Consider the following 21,272-nt stretch of genomic DNA (forward strand, 5'->3'; position numbering starts at 1 on the left):
AAGTTAATTTCACACAGACACAAGTATGATAGGTACGCAGTGGGTTCAATTGTATGAAATAAAAAACCCTACCTTTTACTTAATGGCTTTATGCTCACCTTATAGTACATTAAATATTACTTAAATTAAGTGTGTATTAACGCTGCGAGAGCAACAGTTATTAAAATTAAGTTCTTGAAGTGACTCTTGTCAAAGTTGATCCAAATGGAGGTTAAAATGATCTGTGAGAGGATTAAGAAAAATCTGTATGAGAGCAATGCATTTAATCGTCTAATAAATGTGTATCTCTTACGCAGTCTCCATTTAACGATGCTGCGAGGAGTGTTTCCCCATTAGGGGAAGTACAATTCAAGGGATAGACTTTCTCACCAGGTGACAGTCAGTGTCTGTGTGTCATCTACGGGCTAAAAGTGAGTTACTTTCATATGTAATTTATTTTTAAGTAAGTGAGAAGAGGAATTGAAGTGGGTCCTGAAAGCATTGGATTACAGTATTTCTTCTTCTTTTTTTTTAAATACGGCTGTGTATATGCCAGTCTACAAACTGTGCAATTTGTGTTTCAAGTAGCACCATACTATAAATTGCTAATTAATTTATCTTTTGTCCGGGTTTGAAGCAGCCAGAAATGTGATTGTCTATGACAGAGGTCAGGTAGAATGTGTTCAGAGGATTGTGGAAAACATCTGTCAAACAATTCTCCGCTGCAACTTCAGCCTAAGTCATTGTAGAGTAGAGGCTGCCAGACCCACTAGTCACACGACTCAAGTGATATAAACGAACACAGACACACGCTGTTTAACCATGTAATAGTCAATACTGAAGAAAATACATCGCTGATGTTATTTTCTTTATAAGATTTATATATGTTTGCCATGTCTCCTGTGCGAACTTTAAAATGGAAAACGCTAGCTACAATATTAACGAATGTTCCGCTAAATATTGATAAATCATTTTAACGTATTAAAAGTTAAGAAATTGACATTAAGATTCATTCAAATTGTCTAACCAGAATTGGTGTAATAAGGACTTATCTTTTTATCAGAACATTTTGAACATGCAGTGATGTTATTAAAAGCAGTTTTCTGTTATTAGACATTTTTGTCGCTTGTTTTTTCTTTCTTTGATACATTTTTATATCTTTAATATGGAGTATTTTGACCTTTTTGGTTCGTGTTATCATGTTCTAATATATCTTGTTTTTTGTTTTTTTCAAATTTCCTCATTTTATATTATTATTACACTCTGTTATGTGTCTGTCAAATGCTATCTTACCACCTTCGCTCCTCTTTTGCCTATTCTCCTTGTCGCCCATGCTGTCCCATAATACATTGCGGCTACTCGTTAGATCATGGACCCAAGCGGTAAGGAAAATGTTTGCAAGGGCCGACGCTTGCAACCTTGTTTTGTGTGTGATATTTGTCCTCCCGAAAACAATCACTGCTGTTACTTTTATGCCGACAACGACATGCCTTCGTATTTTTTGCGACTTCGCTACCGCACCACGTTAATTCCCACAGTAGCGTTAAAAGCTAACTTAAAGCTAGCTCAGTTAGCCACCCGTTGAATCGAGTTAAGTCACTTCTGCGAACTGCGAGTAAACGCTTATAAACAGGGAAATATTTGGTGTGCGATCTGTGTAGCAGCTGAACTATGAGCCACGACTGCAGCAGCGAACAACGTACAGATTAAGCAACATTTAAGCCTTAAAACGACTGTAAGGAACACGGGGCGCGAAACATACATCATTAGTTGGTTAGCGTAATGCTAACTAAGCTGCTGTCATGATGTTATTGAAACGACCAAAAATCTTCCATACTACGATTGTCTTTACATTTTGCCATGTTAATATCAATTCACTGGTTCAGTTCTAGCAGAGAATCTGTCACTATGTGCCCTATTTAATCCCATCGAGCTTGAGAAAGGAGTTGCAGTTTTTCTTCATTGGTGTGGATTGTCACGAACGATTTCAGTTTGACTTGTCATACAATACAAAAAGATGCCCCGATCCTACAATAGTATGGTTCTCTTTTGTTTATTTACACCAATGTACACTGACACCATCTGTGGCTTGTTTACTCGTAAGTAACTCATTCAACTGAGGAAACAAATAGCTGGTTATTTTGTGTGTGTGTTTATATATATATATATATATATATATATATATATATATATATATATATATATATATATATATATAAATGTATGTGTATATATATATTACACAAAAGTCAAATAAAAATACTCAAGCCAAATAAGGTTATTTCTTTCTTGAGTTTGTCCATCGAAATATAGCTCATTTTCTGTAATGTCTTGGTGTTTCTCTTGCTTGTTAACAAGATGTGCATGCATTTTTACAACAGCTTTTCTGTAATGTCTTGGTGTTTCTCTTACTTGTTAACAAGATGTGCATTTTTACAACAGTCTCTTTCAATCTGTAGTGTTCAACAACAAGTACCCACAGAATATCCATCTTAAATAGCCCTAAACGGGTGTTGGTTTTGTCAAAGCTGGTTAAATATCTCTGCTGTTACTTTCCTCTTCACAGACAATGATCTTCAAGGAACCGATGGCTCCGGGAATTTGGGCGGACCTGATGTTAGGAGACGAATCCCCATCAAACTCTTGTCCAAACAACCTTTAAGGAGCAAACCTCCACCACGTACCCAGAGACTCCCTGGCAGGCCCTTCAAAAATGAACCTGGAGAAGATGGTACGCTTTTTTTCCCTAGCTCACAATGGTTTCCTAAAAAAAGTCACATTTAACCTGGAGGTCATAAGGTTTCTTTTATGAACATTATGAAAGTCTGCTTAGGAATAAAAAGTCATTTTGTTATTAAAAACACAATAGGTGAATGTATTTGTATTGCTGTATTTATCTATATTTGTGTGTCACTGTAGTTTTTGACATAGACATGGACCACTGGAATTACAAACACAATTACAAATAGATTAAGGGAACATGTGTATTATGTTAATGTTTGCCAACAGAGGGCATCACTAGAACATAATGTTGAATGTAATAGAGTATTTGGAATGGACTTGAGAAATATTGTATGGAATCCTACAATATTTTAAACCAAGGTCCACCGGGCTTCACACCCATCACGTCTGCTGTTTTATCGCTGACCCCACAAACGAACATTCGTAATTGACCTTTTAATGCTTTTGTCTCACAGACAATTTCGGCTTCAAGCAAGAGGACAGGTTTGAATGTGGCACCAAAGCTGGGGACGTGTTTGCCAATCAGAGGAGATATCCCCAACCTCTGTTTTGGGACTACAAGGTAGATCCAGTAATAATACAGATGACTGACTGCTGCTTGTTGTTATGAACTAGTGTTGATTCAAGTCCAGACAATCAGATTGGTCCTTGTGTTATTTATCACTTCAGCTTGTGTGAATTAGTGCTATTGTGTTTATCATAATGTTTTTTTTACAGTTGCATTTATTAGGAGAAAGGGATGAAGTACCGATTCACTTCTGTGACAAATGTGGTCTCCCTATTCATCTGTATGGACGAATGGTATGTCCTTTACTAATCCTAATCCCTTAGATTATGTGCTGAAGTCTAACTTCTCACTTTTTCCACCACAGATTCCATGCAAACATGTTTTCTGCTACGACTGTGCCTTGCTTCATGAGAAGAAAGGCGACAAAATGTGTCCTGGGTAAGAGAAAAAAAAATGTCTTTAGGTTGTTAAAATGAGCAGTACAGACTCAGACGTCTGCGTCTAAGACAGGTGTGTATGAGTGGTCGTGTGATCTGATTCAGGTTCCTGTCTATCAGTGGTTCCTTTACTCTCACTGCAACATTCCAAATTTGTAGTCAAATCAGTGCATTTCACTAGTGTGAGACAAAATTGGAAAAAAAAAATTCCTCCTGCCCCTTTAAGAGCTGCGGGGTCCCCTGGTGGGCCCAGAGTCTGGGGTGTCTCTGATGTGTTGCTCTGTTTTCAGCCTCACCCTCTACAGCTGCACAGATCCAGTGCAGCGCATCGAGCAGTGCCAGCGCGGGTCTCTCTTCATGTGTAGCGTCGTGCCCGGCTGTAAACGCACCTACTTATCCCAGCGGGACCTGCAGGCCCATGTCAATCACCGGCACCTGCGGGCCGCCAAGTCCTCCAGCGGACGCCAGGAGCCCGTGCACCTTCCACCTCCGAGCGAGGCCCCCGATCGTTTCCGCGTGCCACAACCCCATATGCCCAAAAACCACGTCCACCTTCCCAACCCGCTCCAGCATGGGGGTCATGACCCTTACAGTCAGCCGCCACCGCCCAGCGCTCATGACGCCCCGCCGCCGTCGTCTGGTCTCGGCCCTGAAACATTCCGCATCTCCACGGTTACCACCCGTAAACACAGCAATCTAATTACCGTGCCCATCCACGACGACTCTTCTTCGTCCCGTGAGCCACACCCTGGTGGGCCGGGCCCGGGGCAGCCCCCCCACCACCACCCTGCAGACTATCCCGGCCAGCCCCCTGTGGTGCCCCATTCCCACCACATGATGGCACCACCACAACAGCACTTTGGACCCCCCCTCCGCCTCCCCCTCCCCCTCTCAGTCACCCGATGCAGCACCCTCCACAGGGCTCTGGGACGCCACACATGGTGTACAACCAAGCTCCTCCCCCAATGTCCTCAGCTCCCCCGCCAATCACTCCACCACCGGGCCACATCATGGGCCAGATGCCCCCCTATATGAACCACCCACCCCCAGGACCTCCACCACAACACAGTGGCCCTCCAGTCAACGCCCCCCCGCCCCATCACTACAACCCTAACTCGATGCAGCAGTTCCCCGAGGACCAGGGCACTCTCAGCCCCCCCTTTAACCAACCAGGAGGCCTCAGTCCTGGCATGTGGCCGGCTCCGAGAGGACCCCCACCTCCACGTATGCAAGGTCCTCCTCCCCAGGGACAAATGCCCGGACACCACCCAGACCAGGGCCGCTACAGGCCGTATTATCAGTGAAGTTCCAGCTGATTGGATGGACAGCCTTTCTGTGTCATTTGTGAATAATGTGATAGTGAAACCTCAGGGTTCCAGGATGTAGACTTTTCTTTTTAATTCAACTGTCCAGAAACAAATGTGTAGACGGAGCACATTTTAGTCAAGTGTTTTTAGCCTCCAACTGAACCGAGCTCTGAACTGGGAACCGATCAAACGTGTCCCCTTTTAAACAGCTTGTGTTTCTGTGTATATGTCCCTCAAATCCATGCATATGTACAATGAAATATGTCCAATGAGTCTGAATAAATTTTTAACAACAACTTCCCACCACACGTTTGTTCTGCTGACGCTGACTCAGGAACCTGCGTCGTTCTCAGTTTGATGAGTGTGAACGGGTCATGATGGTGGTCTGCGCCCCACCTGTTGGTTTGGTTTTTGTAGCTGATTGTTCCAGGTCTTTCTGAAGTTCTTCACCAGTGTCTGTGGTTCATGTTGTGGTTCCAACAGTTCTCACAGAGATGTTTAGAAGTCGCTCTGTCCTCGGTGTTTACAGAGTGATGTTTTACATCAACAGGGTTGAGAAGAACTCTGCTTTGACCTTTGACCTGTGTGACACTTCCTTTTTTCCATGTCTTATTGGCTCCTCCCCTTCTTCAGGTGTTCACACCATTACACATTTGTTCAAATATGTGGTTTTATTTGTTTCATGGTGTGGATTTACTTGGGTTGTTACTGACCTCTGGTGGACATTAACGGTCATAGTGGAGATGTTAAATCCTGTCTCTGTACTGTAGGTCTGAGCAGGTGATGAAACTGAAGCCTCAGTAACTGGATTCTGTTTTTAATGTGAGCCATGGTTAAAATATTGAAACAGTTTTCATTATAAAAACAGTAGCAGAACCAGATGTTACAGTATTTCTTTTTTCTATTTTTTTTTTTTAATATTTGCCTGAAGTATGAGCATCTTTCTGTAAATGAAAGAGTGAAGTTGGAGTTGAAGAGAGACGGAGGATCTGGAAAAATCAAATCTTTTTGCACGTCTGATGCGAGGCGTCCGGAGACTGAAGCTCTTCTACATTTTAGTTTGGTTGAACTGTAACAGAAAAGAAAAAAAAAGAACGTTAACCCTTCATTTCATTGACTTCATTTACGCTGTTGTTTTTGTGGGCGGAGTCAAGCTGAGCTGGTCAAACTCTAACCCTTCATTTCATTGACTTCATTTATGCCGTTGTGGCGGAGTCGTGTTCAGTCTGTGAAAACTTGTTTCTTACGCTCACGCCTCGATTTTTGTTCTTGTGTTTTTGGAGCACGTGCAGAACGGCGTCATGAACGGTGGGGAAGAACATGGACGTCACGATCTCATCGTCAAAGAAGAAGCAGTTGTGTAATTTCTCCAGGATGTTCACTGTGAACACAAGGTTTGACATTTTAGTGGTTGGTCCAGTGAGTCCCAACCTCTGCTCCACGGCCCCTCAGTGTACAATTATCCACTTTCACCTAACTGGGCTGAAGCTTGTTTGTTTTTTTTAAATAATCTTTCTTTGCTTGTTTGTGCAACAGTGACAGTCAGTAAAAATAAATAATTAAAAAGTGAATTAAACTCACAATCGCATGAAGTGACGTAAACGTCCACATGAATTCGGATGAACTCCTTGATCGCCTGAAATGATGAGAAGAGATGGAGTTAAATGACTTTAATTCAGTTGATTTGTTATAGACAGAAAAAATGTGCATTTGATAAAATTGATAAAACATTTGACTTTATATGAACTTGAACATTTTTACTTCCTGTAATATTTTTGTGTAAGACCTGATTTGGAGGGAGGAAGTTGAGGGGCGAGTCTGCTTTTTGGTTCACTTCCTAGTTGTAAATACATTTTAAAACACCAGGGGGCGGAGTTTTTATTTCTAATTCTTTTTCACTGTACCATTTTGAGTCCCTTCAGAGCTGAGATGTCCAGGAAGGAGACAGCAGAGAAATCCAACACCAGGCTGTGGACGTCCACTCTGGGAACACCGATGTTGGTGGGAAGATCGGCGTTCCAGTCCACGTGGAAGGGAAGTCCTGTGATGTCACTGGGCCGGTCCAACTCCTCTGTGTTCGTGTCGGGATCATCATCCGATTCACTGGTCACACCTTTCTGTTACAAATACACACTTTTTAACAGAGGTGGGGGGACAAGGGGGGAGGACGGGGGGACGATGCAGTCAACTGACAATTTCTTACACCTTGATGAATGATTCATTTTTTATAACAACCGATGAGAAATGTCACGCATCTATAACGGGGCATCGTTACAGCACTAGAGAAGGAAATATCACACATTTCACAATAGAAGTCATGGAGGAGGAGGAGGAGGAGGAGGAGGAGGAGGAGGAGGAGTCAGTGAGCTTCCTTCCAGCGTGTTCTTCCCTCTGCCTCCTCGACCTCTTGTTCTCACCTCGGTCATGTGATGATTCCCTTCCTTCCACAGTTTACGGAGCTTCCTGAGTGCCTTGTTCCGTTTCCTCAGAACTCTGAGAGGATTAAACCCAACCTGGACAGTGGAGGTGTGTACTTTAAAGTACTCTGATAAATACACTGGTGTGTGTATACGTGTGTGTGTGTGTGTGTGTAGGTGTGTTTCACCCACAGCATCAATTAACTTTTTCCTGAAGAATTCTATGTTGGCGAAGAAGATGGGAGAAGGAATCCTGAAGATTTTTATCCCCTCAGGTTCAAATATCTGAGGAAGAAAATGACGTCAAATTCCACAGCATCTGTGAAAATGATTTTTAAATGAGACAAAGAAGAAAACAAACAAAGAAACAAACAAATATTTACATGCTGATAGTCTTTGCGGTCCCTGTAGAGGTCAGTGTCTGGGATGTTAGCCAGGACGCAACAACGAGGACTACGGAGACAGAACGAAGACGACGGGACATTATAAAATATTGGTTAATGTTTAGTTAATGTTTTTAGTTGATGGTCTTTCAAAGAGAGGAACGTTTTCAGCACCATTTGTGATTTTCTTTTTGATATTTAACCGATTCACGATGCATGATTATAAAAAAGAAAACTCCAGATTTAGTTGATAAATAAACGTTTCATTACAACTGAGTCCTGAAGACCACGGTGAGCAGTTCTATCCCCAGGCCCACAGCCAGACCCAGGTCCAGGCCCAGGAGGATGGAACCCACACACGTCCCCACCCACACCACCTGAGGACGGAGACATCAGAGTCAACGGACCACAGGTGAAAACTCAGCTCTGATATTTGACCGGTCGTTAACTGGACACGTACACAGTCGGGGACGTCTCTCCTCCCCAGGTACAGGATCTCTCTGAACTGCATCAACATGCCCTTCAGGTTAACGATCACCAGCGCCCCGAGGACCGACTGCCGTCGAGAAGAAGAAGACAGAACATGTGAGTTACCTTTAATTCTTAATTAATAATAATGATGTACTGATGGATACTGATGGACTGATGGACTGGTCAGTGACTGGTCAGTGACTGGTCAGTGACCGGTCAGTGACTGGTCAGTGACTGATGTTGACCCATCGTCCTGTTGATCATTTTGCTCATGCTGTGTACTGTGCGGGCGGACAATAGAGGGAGCTCTAACTCACAAGCTGAAGACGTTTCACCTCTAATGAGACGTCCTGCAGCTGTAGCTAATGTAGTGGGGAGTGGCTGAAAAAAATCTTACGAGCGGCGCCTTGTCTCACCCTTGGAAGGGGCTCCAACAGGAAGCCAAGAGCTAAAGTTACGATCATAGCCATCATGGCTGAGATCAGACCTGCAACCTGTGTTCACAAAAATAAAAAAATTAAATAAAAGTTAGTGTTTTATTTTATTTGAAGATAACACGAGTAGAAGGAAGTAAATACAACAGGGATAAAATAAAATCTGTAGAACTGTAACTCCGACCCTCGTAAACCTCACAGTCCGGAGGCGGATGATTTTATTTTTGTTTCTCACCTGCGTCTTCCCTCCTGAACTTTCTTGTATGGCTGTTCTGGAGAGCGCTGTGCTAGCTGCGAAACACCTGAAGCTGGCTCCGAATATGTTGCTAACTCCAAAGGCTATCAGCTCCTAGCATGAACGAACGGTTAGGTTAGAGATTAGATCCACGATCCAGTCAGAAATCAGGATCTAGAAGTCGGCAGTCGGTGATTCTCCGGTTTGTCGGGCGCGTGGGGGGGTGGGGGGGTGCGGGGGGGTCATGTGGCCCAGTCATGTGGCCCAGTCATGTGGCCCAGTCTGGATGGGACTCGTTCACCAAAACCATGTGTTAATGATGTTGTTCAGTGAATAATTAACATCCAGCAGAGCTGATGTTGGTAAATAAAACACACCTGATTGCCGTCGATGGTGTAATCGTGTTTGATGGAGTAAACTTTGGCCACGGAGAAGGCGACAGCGAAGCCCACTATGGCGATCGGAAAGGCCTCCACAGCGCCCTCTTTCATGATTTCCACGCTGGGTGCTATCGGAGACTCGTACCTGGAAAACAACATTTTATTCTGACGTCTCTGGTGTTACCTGACGGCCGCCTCACCTGCTGCGACACTTACCCTCGAACCATTTTACCTACGATGTCAACGTTGAACCTCTTCTCGAAGTTGAAGCCGTAGGAAACTCCACAGGCAATGACCGTCTGTGGGAGGGAAAAAAAAGTTCTGGGATTTGTCCATATTTCTAACTCAACACATTCATTTGTGTGAAACAGTTGTAAGGTCGCAGGTTCAAATCCCCTCACCATGATGACTTCTATAGGAACAGGAACAGGAAGTCTGCTCTTGTATTTGTCGTTCAGCTCCTTCACAATGAACACGACGGCCATGATGATGATGGACATGAGCAGGTCACAGATGTTGGTGGAGGTGATCTGGACAAAGATCTTCTCCAGGGTCTGGAACACAAGGAGGTCGTGACAATCTCTGGAAACGTTACATCCAGATTATGGAAACACTTTGTGGACGTGATGCTGATTAAAAAGAGTGGAAGAAAATATCAATACACTGAAGTACTGCAATATTTTAATGCATGAATATTTTTTCTCCCCAATTCCCAGTCCAATATTCCTGGTGTTGATTCATTTTCTTTTTCTTTTCTTTCTTCTCTAGTGAAAGTTCCAAATGTTCCAGTGTTAGTAACCTGATGTTTAGATGGAACATCAGCAGAGTCTTTACTATATGATCACACCTCCACCTCCAAGTGTAGATAAGACAAGATAAGATAAGACTTTATGTCTTCCACACAGTTGTTGCAGCAGCAGAAAACACAACAAAAAAACCCCTCAGATCTCACGCCAGAAGAAAACCACGTCTCCTCCCACTCTTTAGTGAAAGTCGCTCCAGGTTGGACTCACGTATATGATGGACAGCGGTCCACTGATGCCGGGAACTTCCAGCCCCAACACAAACTTCAGCTGGGACACCAGGATGTGGACGGCAGCGGCTGTGGTGAAGCCAGAGACCAGTGTGTCTGAGAGGTACACGACCACGAAGCCCACCTGCAGGAGACCCAGGCCCAGCTGCCGAGACAGGAAGACTTTGAGGAGAAAAGTCTGATTTCAAATATAAAAAAATCCAAAATAAACAAAGTCCAGTCAAACCTGGAAAACCCCCATCAGGAAGGTAACGGACGAGGCCACCAGGACTCTCTGCTGGTCCGGAGTCAGGCCTTCAAAGTCTGTGATGTTGGCCGGTGGCGAGTTCTCCGGGACCAGACGGGTCACCACGGCGCCCACCATGAGGCTCAGGACCGGGAAAGATCCTGAGAAGTTGGAGAATGTTTGGATTAGATACGTGGACCAGTGGTTCCCAAACGTTTTCTGCAGCGCCCCCTACATTACACAGGACTGTTGTCGAGACGCTGCCCCCCCGACACCCAGCTGTTCCTTCAAATCTTCAAAAAAAAAAACCAACTATAAAATGACAAATGAGTTCAACTTCCTGTCTGAGGAACAAATATTGAAAATAAAAAAATGCACCTGAAAGTCGAACAGACTCTGAGCTGTTTTTACATCTGATCTCAGCACTTCCTGTTTGTTGACGTACCTACTGATATGTGTCTCGAAGTACCGAGGAAAAAGTACGTGAGTACAGGGAAGAAGGCCGTGTACAGGCCGTAGCTGGGAGGCAGTGAGGCCAGCAGGGAGAACGCCAGTCCTGAGGGAAAAAGGGCCGGTTAAAAAAGGTTCACCTTCAGAATAGAACAGTCAACATCTGTGTCAACAATATTGAACCGGGGCGTCCTCCAACCTAGTGGTTGTTTATGGCTGTGATTCACAGCCTCGGAAAATATTCAAATTTTACATAATTTGTTTGAAAACTAGTTAAACATTCTTCCACTAGGTGGCAGCAGATGGCTATAAAGTAAAAAAAGAAGACCTTTGTGGGTCTTTCTTGAATTCCTGAAAGTAGATCAAGTTGTGTTCAACTAAACAGGCCCAGGTTTTGTACCAAGTAAATCGACACATATATATATATATAAATCAAATATATATATATTTCATGACACATACTTTTGTAGGAGTGTAAGAAAATATCAATATATGTAAATATTGTATGTTTTTGTAAACAATTAACAGTCACATATTCATGTCGTTGGTTCGTTTTTTTCCTGTATCCCACCACACACCCGTACGTGTTTGTTGGTTTTTTCCAGTGTCACTTAGAGAATCTGATTCCTACTCTGATAGTAGTCGTGTACAGCGGTCACGGGGTCGACGTGGTGCGCCTCACCTTGCATAATAGCAACCAATCCGGTGCTGATCCCGGACACCACATCCCCCAGCAGCCATTCCTTCAGTCTGTAGCTCCTCATCCAGCCAATAATGGGCAGAAGAGAGAGTGCAGCATTCTTGGCCCGTTTTGAATCGCAGCTGTGCACAGACAGTGGCAGTCATCGGGTGTGATCAAACGCTGGTACTCCCTCCTCGGAGTACTCAGTACAAACCTACCTCAGATACTCCTTGACGTGGTCCAGGATGGTTTTACGAACTCTGGAGACCTTCTGGTGTCCCTCGGCGAAGCTGTCCTCGGAGTACACCTGCCTGGTCACCACGTACTGTCTCCTCAACGTGGCCATGGTCGCATCTCCCAGGTGTGAGAGCAACGTCTGGACGCAGCTCCTTAAAGTACCTTTGTCCCCTGATGTTCCCACTGGGCGTCTATCTAATCTGCCGCAGATCAGTTTAATTCCTACCACTATGTGTTGCTGTTGTCACTCTGTGTTCAATCATTAACAAAGACCATCGAGAATTCCCATAGATGAATGTGTATCTGTCATTTATCTCCATATGGACAGATAAACCCCCCTCTGCCCCCCCCCTCCCCCCGCTGCTCATCCTGGGAGGGGCGGCCTCCCAACCTGGAGGTCGGTTCGATTCTCGTTCTAGATAAGAACGATGTGAACGATCAAGGTGTGATTTACCATCGACATCACTGGTCCGACGGCATGAAAACGACTGATGGTATTTGTGACATCATAATGCAGTAAAGTTGTCAAAAACAGCCGTGACGTTGACCTACTGCAGTACTGCGAAGTACTTCATATCAGATGGTCTGGTCCAGATTGCAGTAAAGTTGTCAAAAACAGCCGTGGCTGGTCCGGACCAGAGGAACGTTAGTGTCTGCAACACAGGTTCTCAAACTGCGGTACACATATCCTAGGTGGTCCATGGGCTCCCTCTAGTGGTATGAAAGGGGAATCTGATTCTCATTAGTTTCAGGGATGTGTGTGTCTGTGTTGTGCAGGTGTATCTATCCCTGTGGGGACATTTGGTGTTTTTGTGGTGAGTTAGTTGATAAATACTGCAGTTCATATACTGGCCTTGGCTGGATGGTAGTCTGTAGTACTATATGTACACAGAGTGAGGAGTCGTGAACCGTCTCTGTCAGCCTGACACTTTTTATTTCTCCACTGACTCGACATCAAACTGAAAAATAACCAAATAACATTTTAACATCATTTTTTAAAAAATGACACAGTAAAAATAAATCTGCAAATTCACGAACCTAACATTTAAATACCAGGACTATGTACAGAATGAAAACAGCATCGACAGAACTTTGTTTACATTTCAGTAAATAGTAAATAAGTCAAAAATTCAGTGAGTTTTTGTACAAAACGTCTTCATCCAGGATCTGTGGTCGCCACGGTCGGACCTCAGAACTTGGTGTAAGGATCAGAGAGCAGGAAGTGTGGCTCCGACGCTGCGACACCTCCGTCTCCGTCTGCCGTCCTCAGACTGCCTCCAGGATAGTGAACTGTAGCTGTGGTTGGGATCTGAAGACAACAGAGAAAACACTGGGTTTGGGATGAAGGTCAGCAGCCGACAAACAGAATCTACTGTATGTGTTTAAAATATATGTGTTTAAAATATATGTGTTTAAATGGAGCGAGGCGACTGGAAGGTGATGAGTTTGAAAACCACAGGTAGAGAATCCCGAGTGATGGACAGGGCAGCAGAGAGGTGAAGAAAAGAGTACAATGTCTCCGTGTTTGTTGTTTTAATTCTCGACATCAAACGTGTGCACTGGGCAAACGAAATGAAATAAAACAGGAAGTGCAACTGGACGTGAACCTTTCTCTTCAACTTTGACCTTGACCTGGATGACTGGGAATCTCCACAGACAGGAAGTGTGTGTTGATGCTGATGTCCTTCGTCTGGTTACCTTGGTGAAGTTGGAGCTCCTCTCCGTCGCCGTCTTCGTCGTCTCTGGGTGTTTGCTGAGGATGTGCAGCATGGCGTCGTGGAGCGTCAGGAAGAAGATGGAGGGCTGGAGTTCACCGTCAAAAAAGCTGCAGTGGTGGAGTTTCTCCAGGATGTAAACTGAACGTAGGGAGAAGTTCGTTAAGGTCGACGCTGAGCAAATATGTACAGAATATATATTTGTACAGCCTGTATATTTACACAGTATATTTCATCCTCAGTCGTACATTTACAGCTGTGAAACACCGACGTCTGCTCGCCGTTACAGCAAAATGTACACATTTGATATTAAATGATGTTAACAACTAATCATGACCGATGATTAATCAGGACTTACTGACCATCACAAGAAACGATGTAGATCTCCACTTCAACACGAACAAGTTCTTTCAGCAACTGAAATATGCAAAAACAAAGAGAGAAAATGAAGGAGTAACATGTGTATTTGTAGATTTAGAAAAGATGGAAATCAATGATTTGCTGTAGAATCTTCTGAAAAAGATTTCCCAAAAAAATTTTCCCAAAACTTTTTTTCGAAAAAACATTTTTTCAAAAAGAAATTGAAAAAAAAAATTTCAAGAAAATGTTTCAAAAAATTTTTTTCAAAAAAAAATGTTTTCAAAAACAAAATTTTCAAAAAAAATATTTTGAGATTTTAACCAACATTTTTCAAAAACTGACTAATTTTGAAAGACTAAAGAAAGACAGAATCAGGAATGAGGTCATTAGAGGGACAACACAGAAAAAGACAGAGAAGCCAGATTGAGATGGTTTGGACATGTCCAGAGGAGGGACAGTGGAGACATTGGTAGAAGAATGTTAGAGATGGAGCTACCAGGTAGGAGAAAGAGAGGAAGGTCAAAGAGGAGATATATGGATGTAGTGAGGGAGGACATGCAGATAGTTGGAGTCAGAGTAGGAGATGCAGAGAACAGGGAGAGATGGAAATCAATGATCTGCTGTAGCAACTACTGAAAAAAAAAGGGACAAAGCCGAAAGAAAAAGAAGAAGAAAGAAAGAAAATGTAGGCACAGAACTACTTCAGTACTGCGTATACTGTGAGTATTAGGTGGATGTATGTGTGTACTGCAGGAACAAGGTTGTATTTTTTGTAAAAAACTAAAATCTTCCTAGTGGAAGTTGCGGCCACCGTCGGTCATGCGACCCACTGTTTGATTCCTATCCACTTGGGGGCGCCCCCGCCTTTAACAGCTCTGAGGAAGGCAGCTGTAAACCACGTGAAATGAAGTACCTGTACTGTACACCCCCACCTCAGTACTGTATGTGTGCAGTACATCCTAAAGTTATTTTTAAAGACCAACATCTGTGAAAACTGCCCCCCTGTGGTCGTGACCTGACTCACCGTCTTCAGTCCCTTCAGGGCCGAGATGTCCAGGAAGGAAACGGCAGCGAAGTCCAGCACCAGGCTGTGGACGTCCACCTTAGGAACAATTATGTTGGCTGGAAGCTCAGCGTTCCAGTCGATCCGGCCAGGAATATCCTTGAAGTCCGTGGGCCGGTCCAGCTCCTCCGTGCTGCCCTCGTCCTCGTCCTCGTCCTCCTTTATTGGTCCATAGGAGGCGTTGAGGAAGCCGTTCTGTGACGGGAGTTTTTCAACATCTCTTAGATTTAACCCCGACAGAAGAACATCAACAGTCTGATGTGGTGTAGTACTTTATACTGCATGTACTGTGTCAGGAATCCTAGAAGTCTGAAGACTGACGACTCAGACGACTTTACAGTCGGGGGATTCATAAACCCTGGATTAAAGGAGTTCCTGATTCACTGTGTGACTCAGGAACCACTTTATGACTTTTAATTTATGACTTTTAATTTATGACTTTTTATCCCTGACTTTAAATTCATGACCTTTGACCTGTGACCTGTTTACCTACCTCTGTGTTAAGCTAACAGCTAACTGGTACAAATCCTTTTTTCCCAGCAGCCTGTCACTGACAGCTGTGTATTTGAACTAGTATTTTTATGCAGACTTTACTACTTCATTAAAGTGTGATTTACTGTGATGTGTGACGCTGCTGGAGTGAAGCGGTGTAAACAGGAAGTGCTGACAATGAGTCCACCAAGGTGGAGTGTTTATATGTTACTGCTGTTTCCTGTTGTTTCCAGTCGTCGAGGTCGGGTCGTCACTTACTGATGTCCACTGCAGGTCACCTTTTTCCAAAAGCTTCCGGATCCTTCTCAGGGCCTTGTTCCGTTTCCTCAGCACCCTGAGTGGGTTGAACCCGACCTGAGGACGACAGACCACGTCATGTGGGTCAAAGGGCGGGTCGTCCACTAAGACAGCGACCGGACCCGGTTCTGACTGGTACTCACAGCTTCCACCAGTTTGGTCCTGAAGAAGTCAATGTTGGCGAAGAAGAGTGGAGACGGAATCCTGAAGATCTTCACGCCGCACGGCTCGTACATCTGTGGGTGTGGTCACAAATACTGTGGAACATCACAGAGACATCCATCCAACCATCCAACCATCCATCATCCAACCACCCAACCATCCAACCAGCCATCCACCCATCCATCCATCCACCCATCCATCCATCCACCCACCCATCCAACCAGCCCCCCATCATCCATCATCCATCCATCCACCCACCCATCCAACCATCCAACCATCCATCCAGACATCCATCCAACCATCCATCCAGACATACATCCATCATCCATTCATTCTTCCATCCGTCCATCCATCCATCCATCCATCCATCATCCATCATCCATCCATCCAACCATCCATCCAACCATCCAACCATCCAACCATCCATCCAGACATCCATCCAACCATCCAACCATCCATCCATCATCCATCATCCATCCATCCAACCATCCATCATCCATCATCCATCCATCCAACCATCCATCCAGACATCCATCCAACCATCCAACCTTCCATCCATCCATCCAGACATCCATCCATCCATCCATCCATCATGATGGCGACCCAGTCCATCCATCCGTCCATTCATCCATCATGATGGCGACCCATCCTACATTGACGTAGTCCTTCCGGTCCCTGTACAGGTCCGTGCCCCGTATGTTGGCCAGAACACTGCAGCGAGGACTAGACAACAGAAGACAAGAGTCAACTCCAGCCGTGGGCGTCACCGTCCACCAGTGACCAGCGACTAGTGACCAGTGAGCAGTGACCAGTGACCAGTGACCAGTGACCAGCAGAGTTACAGCCACTCACAACTGAGCCCTGAGGACCACGCTGAGCAGCTCCACACCCAGACCCACGGCCAGGCCCAGGTCCAGTCCCAGCAGGATGGCTCCGATGTAGGTGCCCAGCCAGACCACCTGTGTGGACAGTGATGGTTCCGGTCACCGTCTGGACAGTTGACCGCACTAGAACGTTCTACGTTGGCCATGAACTCACACAGTCCGGTTTGTCTCTCCTCCACAGGTACGGGACTTCACGGACCTGCAGCAGCATGCCCTTCAGGTTGACGATGACCACCGCTCCCAGCACTGACTGTTGAAATCAGGGGTCAAAGGTCAGACATTAGCAGCCCACTCTCACCTGAAGGTCAGTTAGTTCTTCCCGACTTCACCTTGGGCAGAGGCTCCAGCAGAAACCCGATGGCCAAGGTGACGATCATCACGATGATGGCTGAGATCAAACCAGCGACCTGAGGGAACAGAAGGCAGAGGGCCGGCCCGCGGCGCAGCGGTTGGTGCGTTTGTCGACCTTTACCATAGAAACATTCCCACATGGGGGCGCCACTAGAGATTTTGGGTCCCATGAAAAGGACTTTTTCTGGGCCTCAGCTGCGACCTCCACCACAGGTCAACTGTTCCAGATTTTACAGATATTTCACGTCTTTTTTTTTTTTTTTTACCTGAGTTTTGCCCCCGGTACTTTCCTGTACTGCACTCCTGGACAGAGCTGTACTCGCCGCGAACGACTTGAAGGACGCTCCAAAGATGTTACTGACGCCGAAGGCGATCAGTTCCTGTTGGAAATGAAGAGGTGGAGACACTACGTCACCGTGTCCCCCAGACTCCCCCAGGTCTCTGTGGTCTCATCCACTCACCTGGTTTCCGTCTATGGTGTAGTCGTGTTTCACTGAGTAAACTTTGGCCACAGAAAAAGCCACGGCGAATCCAACGATGGCCATAGGAAAGGCCTCCACCGCCGTCTCCTGGCAGGTTGGGGGCCAGTGGGGGCTCGTACCTGGGACAGGACCAGGTTAGATGGAAGTACCATGAATTCTCTTCACTGGTTGGTCAGAATCAATACAGTGAGTGATTCACATTCACCAAAAACTACATCTCCCATGATGCACTACTGTTTTATCTTCACTGTGACCTGGACTGGACTGATATCACAGCAACAGGTGTAGTACTACAGATACTGCACTGTCATTGATGTCTGACTGACTGTCTGACTGACTGACTGTCTGACTGTCTGTCTGTCTGTCTGTCTGACTGACTGTCTGACTGACTGACTGTCTGACTGTCTGTCTGACTGTCTGACTGTCTGACTGACTGACTGACTGACTAACTGTCTGACTGACTGTCTGACTGACTGTCTGACTGTCTGACTGTCTGTCTGACTGACTGACTGACTGTCTGTCTGACTGACTGTCTGACTGGCTGACTGACTGACTGTCTGTCTGTCTGACTGACTGACTGACTGACTGTCTGTCTGTTTGTCTGACTGTCTGTCTGACTGACTGACTGACTGACTGTCTGTCTGTCTGTCTTACTGACTGACTGACTGACTGACTGACTGACTGCCTGTCTGACTGACTGACTGACTGTCTGTCTGTCTGTCTGTCTGACTGACTGTCTGACTGGCTGACTGACTGACTGTCTGTCTGTCTGTCTGACTGTCTGTCTGACTGACTGTCTGACTGACTGACTGTCTGACTGACTGTCTGTCTGACTGACTGTCTGACTGACTGACTGACTGTCTGTCTGTCTGTCTGACTGACTGTCTGACTGACTGACTGTCTGACTGACTGCCTGACTGACTGACTGACTGCCTGTCTGACTGACTGACTGACTGACTGTCTGACTGATTGACTGAGTCAGTAGTTTATATTTGTAGTATTACTGTTGATAAAACTGATCAGATGATCTGACCGTGGTCACATGACTGTGATGATGAAACTGAACACTAAGATAAACTGACACTGAACTTCACAGAAGTGATAACAGACCAAAGACTCCTCACCCCCTCTACTCCCCCCCGTTCCTCCCCCCCGTTCCTCCCACAGTCCAAACCCTGTCTTCTTTTTTCACTCTAAATCAGTGGTGTTAAATCCCTGGCCTGGGGACCACTTCCAGTCCACAGACCTCCCACATGTGACTACTGTACATGTTTATAATCATTTAATTTTAACTTCAGGAATTTTTTAAAAATTATTTCAATGTTTTTTTTTATTATTAAATTTTTCAGTTGGTCATTTCAGAATCACAGCTGCAGAAATACTGCACAACATCTGTGGAAAAGTACTGACAGGAGATACTGTCCAATCAGCATCCACCACAGTGACCAAGGCATTTTAGTCCCGCCCCTTTGAAGCTGAGCTTCGACAGCGTTTGATTCGCTGCTACAGGAAGTAGAATGGACCAGTCGTGAAGTTTAACGCTTTTTCAGGTAAATTAAATTTTTCTTTTCTGCGATGACTTGACAAAAATGACAAAAAAAAAGTCTCACCCTCGTGGAATATGGCCGACGACTTCTACACCGTATCTGGTCTTGAAGTCAAAGCCGTAGGAGACGCCGCAGGTAATAACGGTCTGCACAGGAAACAGTATAAAACTGGAACTATTAACAAAAAAACAAACACCTGAGGAGACCTGGAATCTTTTATCTCCATGAACACGAGCTCGTTAATAAAAATGAGCTCATAAAGACTGATTATTTACTGTTGCTCTTGGCGCTCCCGTGGTCATAAATGACCACACGTGCATCATTAGCGTTATCAAGCCCAGCGCTCACGCTGAGATATGGACGGAGCTATGGAAAGACTGAGGAGGGCGTTGCTCAAGGACTCTCACCATGATGACCTCTATAGGGATTGGCACCGGCAACTTGGATTTAAATCTGTCGTTTATTTCCTTGACAATGAAGACCACCACCATGATGACCAGGGAGATGACCACGTCACAGACGTTGGTGGAGGCGATCTTGTTGAAGATGATCTCCAGGGTCTGAGGAGACGACAAGACGGTCAGTCAGGTCGACGGTCGGTGGACCACCCAGGGGTTGCCACCCCACAGTTGAAGACCTGGTTTCTATGGCGGTCTCGCCCGGGACCGTTCTCTACGTTCCGACTCTACTCACGTATACGATGGACAGCGGTCCACTGATGCCGGGGACCTGAAGACCCAGAACAAACTTCAGCTGCGACACCAGGATGTGGACGGCAGCGGCCGCGGTGAAGCCAGAGACCAGGGTGTCGGACAGGTACGTGACGACGAAGCCCACCTGCAGGAGGCCCATGGCCAACTGGAAGAGACCCCCGGGTCAGACCACAGCCGAGGGGAGGAGGGGAGGGGGGGGGGGTATAAACAGTGTTTAATAACCTGCATGAGTCCGACCAGGAAGGTCACCGATGAAGCCACTAGGACGCGCTGCTGCTCTCTTTCCAGGCCTTCGAACCCCGTGATGTTGGCGGGGGGGCCGTCGTCCGGGACCAGCCTGGTGACCACGGAGCCGATCATCAGGCACAGGACCGGGAACGGACCTGAGGACCACGGCACGGAGGTTCATGTACTCGAATGACAAAAACGTTGAAGAGTTTGAAGACCCAGAGAGAAGTTCACCCTCACCCACAGAGATGTGTCTGGAGGTGCCCAGGAAGAAGTAGATGACGACGGGGAAGAAGGCGGAGAAGAGTCCGTACCAGGGGGGCAGGTTGGCCAGCAGGCAGTAGGCCAGACCTGCAGCACATGAAGAAGAACCTGAGAGACGGGACCGTGATTGGTCGACTGAGCTCAGCTGACATCAACAGGGAGTAGTTTATTAGCGCTTCATACTCCTGGCCACCAGATGTCACTAAAGAGAACTGTCCCTAATATTTCATTTGTTATTTATTCAGTTCTTGTTTTTTTTGTTCCGATCTCTGACTTCCTGTTCTTCTTCAGTCAAACACTGAACTGTTGAAGTGGAATGTAGAACGTGATACTGTCTCCCCCCCCCCCCCCCCCCCCAGGGTGAAGTTGCCCCCCCCTCTTATTTACCTTGCAGCACCGCCACCAGTCCAGTACTCAACCCTGACACGATGTCACTGAGCAGCCACTCCTTCACAGGATAGATTTTCATCCAGCCAATGACGGGCAGGAGAGAGATCAGGGCGTTCTTGACTCGCCTCGAGTCACATCTGTGTACGATAAACAGACACACGTAAGAAAAAAAACAAACAAAAAACAAACAAACAAAGAAAAACAATTAATATGTAAAAAACAAACATTCCCAACTAAATGAAATGACAGAAACCAAACACCTGGGTCGTGGACCAACCAGGCTGTTTGACTGGTCTTCCAGGGACTGGGCTAAAAAAAACACACAATTTAATTCTCATCACTGTTTATTTATTATTTAATTAATTTGAAAATTTGTCTTTGGATTTTTGTTGCACTACAATTT

At 45.5% G+C, this 21,272-nt stretch overlaps 3 protein-coding genes across 3 annotated transcripts in view; 1 reads left to right on the forward strand and 2 right to left on the reverse strand.

Annotated features, from left to right (window-relative positions):
• Nucleotides 1-1,080: 1,080 nt before the first annotated feature.
• Nucleotides 1,081-5,269, forward strand: LOC103382988 (E3 ubiquitin-protein ligase Hakai-like). The gene is given in 7 exon segments (XM_008315976.3): nucleotides 1,081-1,361; nucleotides 2,546-2,710; nucleotides 3,177-3,283; nucleotides 3,439-3,522; nucleotides 3,594-3,667; nucleotides 3,957-4,530; nucleotides 4,533-5,269. Coding segments are annotated over 7 exon segments (1,455 nt in total). The 5' UTR covers nucleotides 1,081-1,348; the 3' UTR covers nucleotides 4,971-5,269.
• Nucleotides 5,270-5,464: 195 nt separating this feature from the next.
• On the reverse strand, nucleotides 5,465-12,164 carry LOC103382984 (chloride anion exchanger-like). The gene is made up of 18 exons (XM_025057278.1): nucleotides 11,903-12,164; nucleotides 11,685-11,824; nucleotides 10,998-11,108; nucleotides 10,553-10,713; nucleotides 10,307-10,471; nucleotides 9,510-9,847; nucleotides 9,291-9,438; nucleotides 8,914-9,027; nucleotides 8,661-8,738; nucleotides 8,234-8,329; nucleotides 8,044-8,150; nucleotides 7,774-7,843; nucleotides 7,583-7,675; nucleotides 7,391-7,486; nucleotides 6,878-7,090; nucleotides 6,555-6,609; nucleotides 6,221-6,354; nucleotides 5,465-6,042 (listed from the first exon to the last, which is right to left on the reverse strand). The coding sequence occupies exons 1-18, from the start codon at nucleotides 12,028-12,030 to the stop codon at nucleotides 6,022-6,024; spliced, it is 2,268 nt and encodes a 755-aa protein (XP_024913046.1). The 5' UTR covers nucleotides 12,031-12,164; the 3' UTR covers nucleotides 5,465-6,021.
• Nucleotides 12,165-12,523: 359 nt separating this feature from the next.
• Nucleotides 12,524-21,272, reverse strand: part of LOC103382983 (chloride anion exchanger-like) — a 10,456-nt gene continuing 1,707 nt past the window's right edge. Inside the window, 19 exon segments of the mRNA XM_008315970.3 lie at nucleotides 12,524-13,230; nucleotides 13,620-13,777; nucleotides 13,999-14,053; nucleotides 15,021-15,254; nucleotides 15,810-15,905; nucleotides 15,992-16,084; nucleotides 16,664-16,733; nucleotides 16,863-16,969; nucleotides 17,049-17,144; nucleotides 17,224-17,301; nucleotides 17,512-17,625; nucleotides 17,707-17,824; nucleotides 17,826-17,846; nucleotides 19,338-19,420; nucleotides 19,682-19,834; nucleotides 19,968-20,132; nucleotides 20,210-20,370; nucleotides 20,456-20,566; nucleotides 20,867-21,006. Of these exon segments, the coding sequence (XP_008314192.2) occupies nucleotides 13,111-13,230; nucleotides 13,620-13,777; nucleotides 13,999-14,053; nucleotides 15,021-15,254; nucleotides 15,810-15,905; nucleotides 15,992-16,084; nucleotides 16,664-16,733; nucleotides 16,863-16,969; nucleotides 17,049-17,144; nucleotides 17,224-17,301; nucleotides 17,512-17,625; nucleotides 17,707-17,824; nucleotides 17,826-17,846; nucleotides 19,338-19,420; nucleotides 19,682-19,834; nucleotides 19,968-20,132; nucleotides 20,210-20,370; nucleotides 20,456-20,566; nucleotides 20,867-21,006 (2,173 nt within the window). The 3' untranslated portion in view covers nucleotides 12,524-13,110.

The sequence above is a fragment of the Cynoglossus semilaevis genome, chromosome 8, assembly GCF_000523025.1.
Source record: "Cynoglossus semilaevis isolate Cse_v1.0 chromosome 8, Cse_v1.0, whole genome shotgun sequence".
In the NCBI taxonomy this organism is placed as follows: domain Eukaryota; kingdom Metazoa; phylum Chordata; class Actinopteri; order Pleuronectiformes; family Cynoglossidae; genus Cynoglossus; species Cynoglossus semilaevis.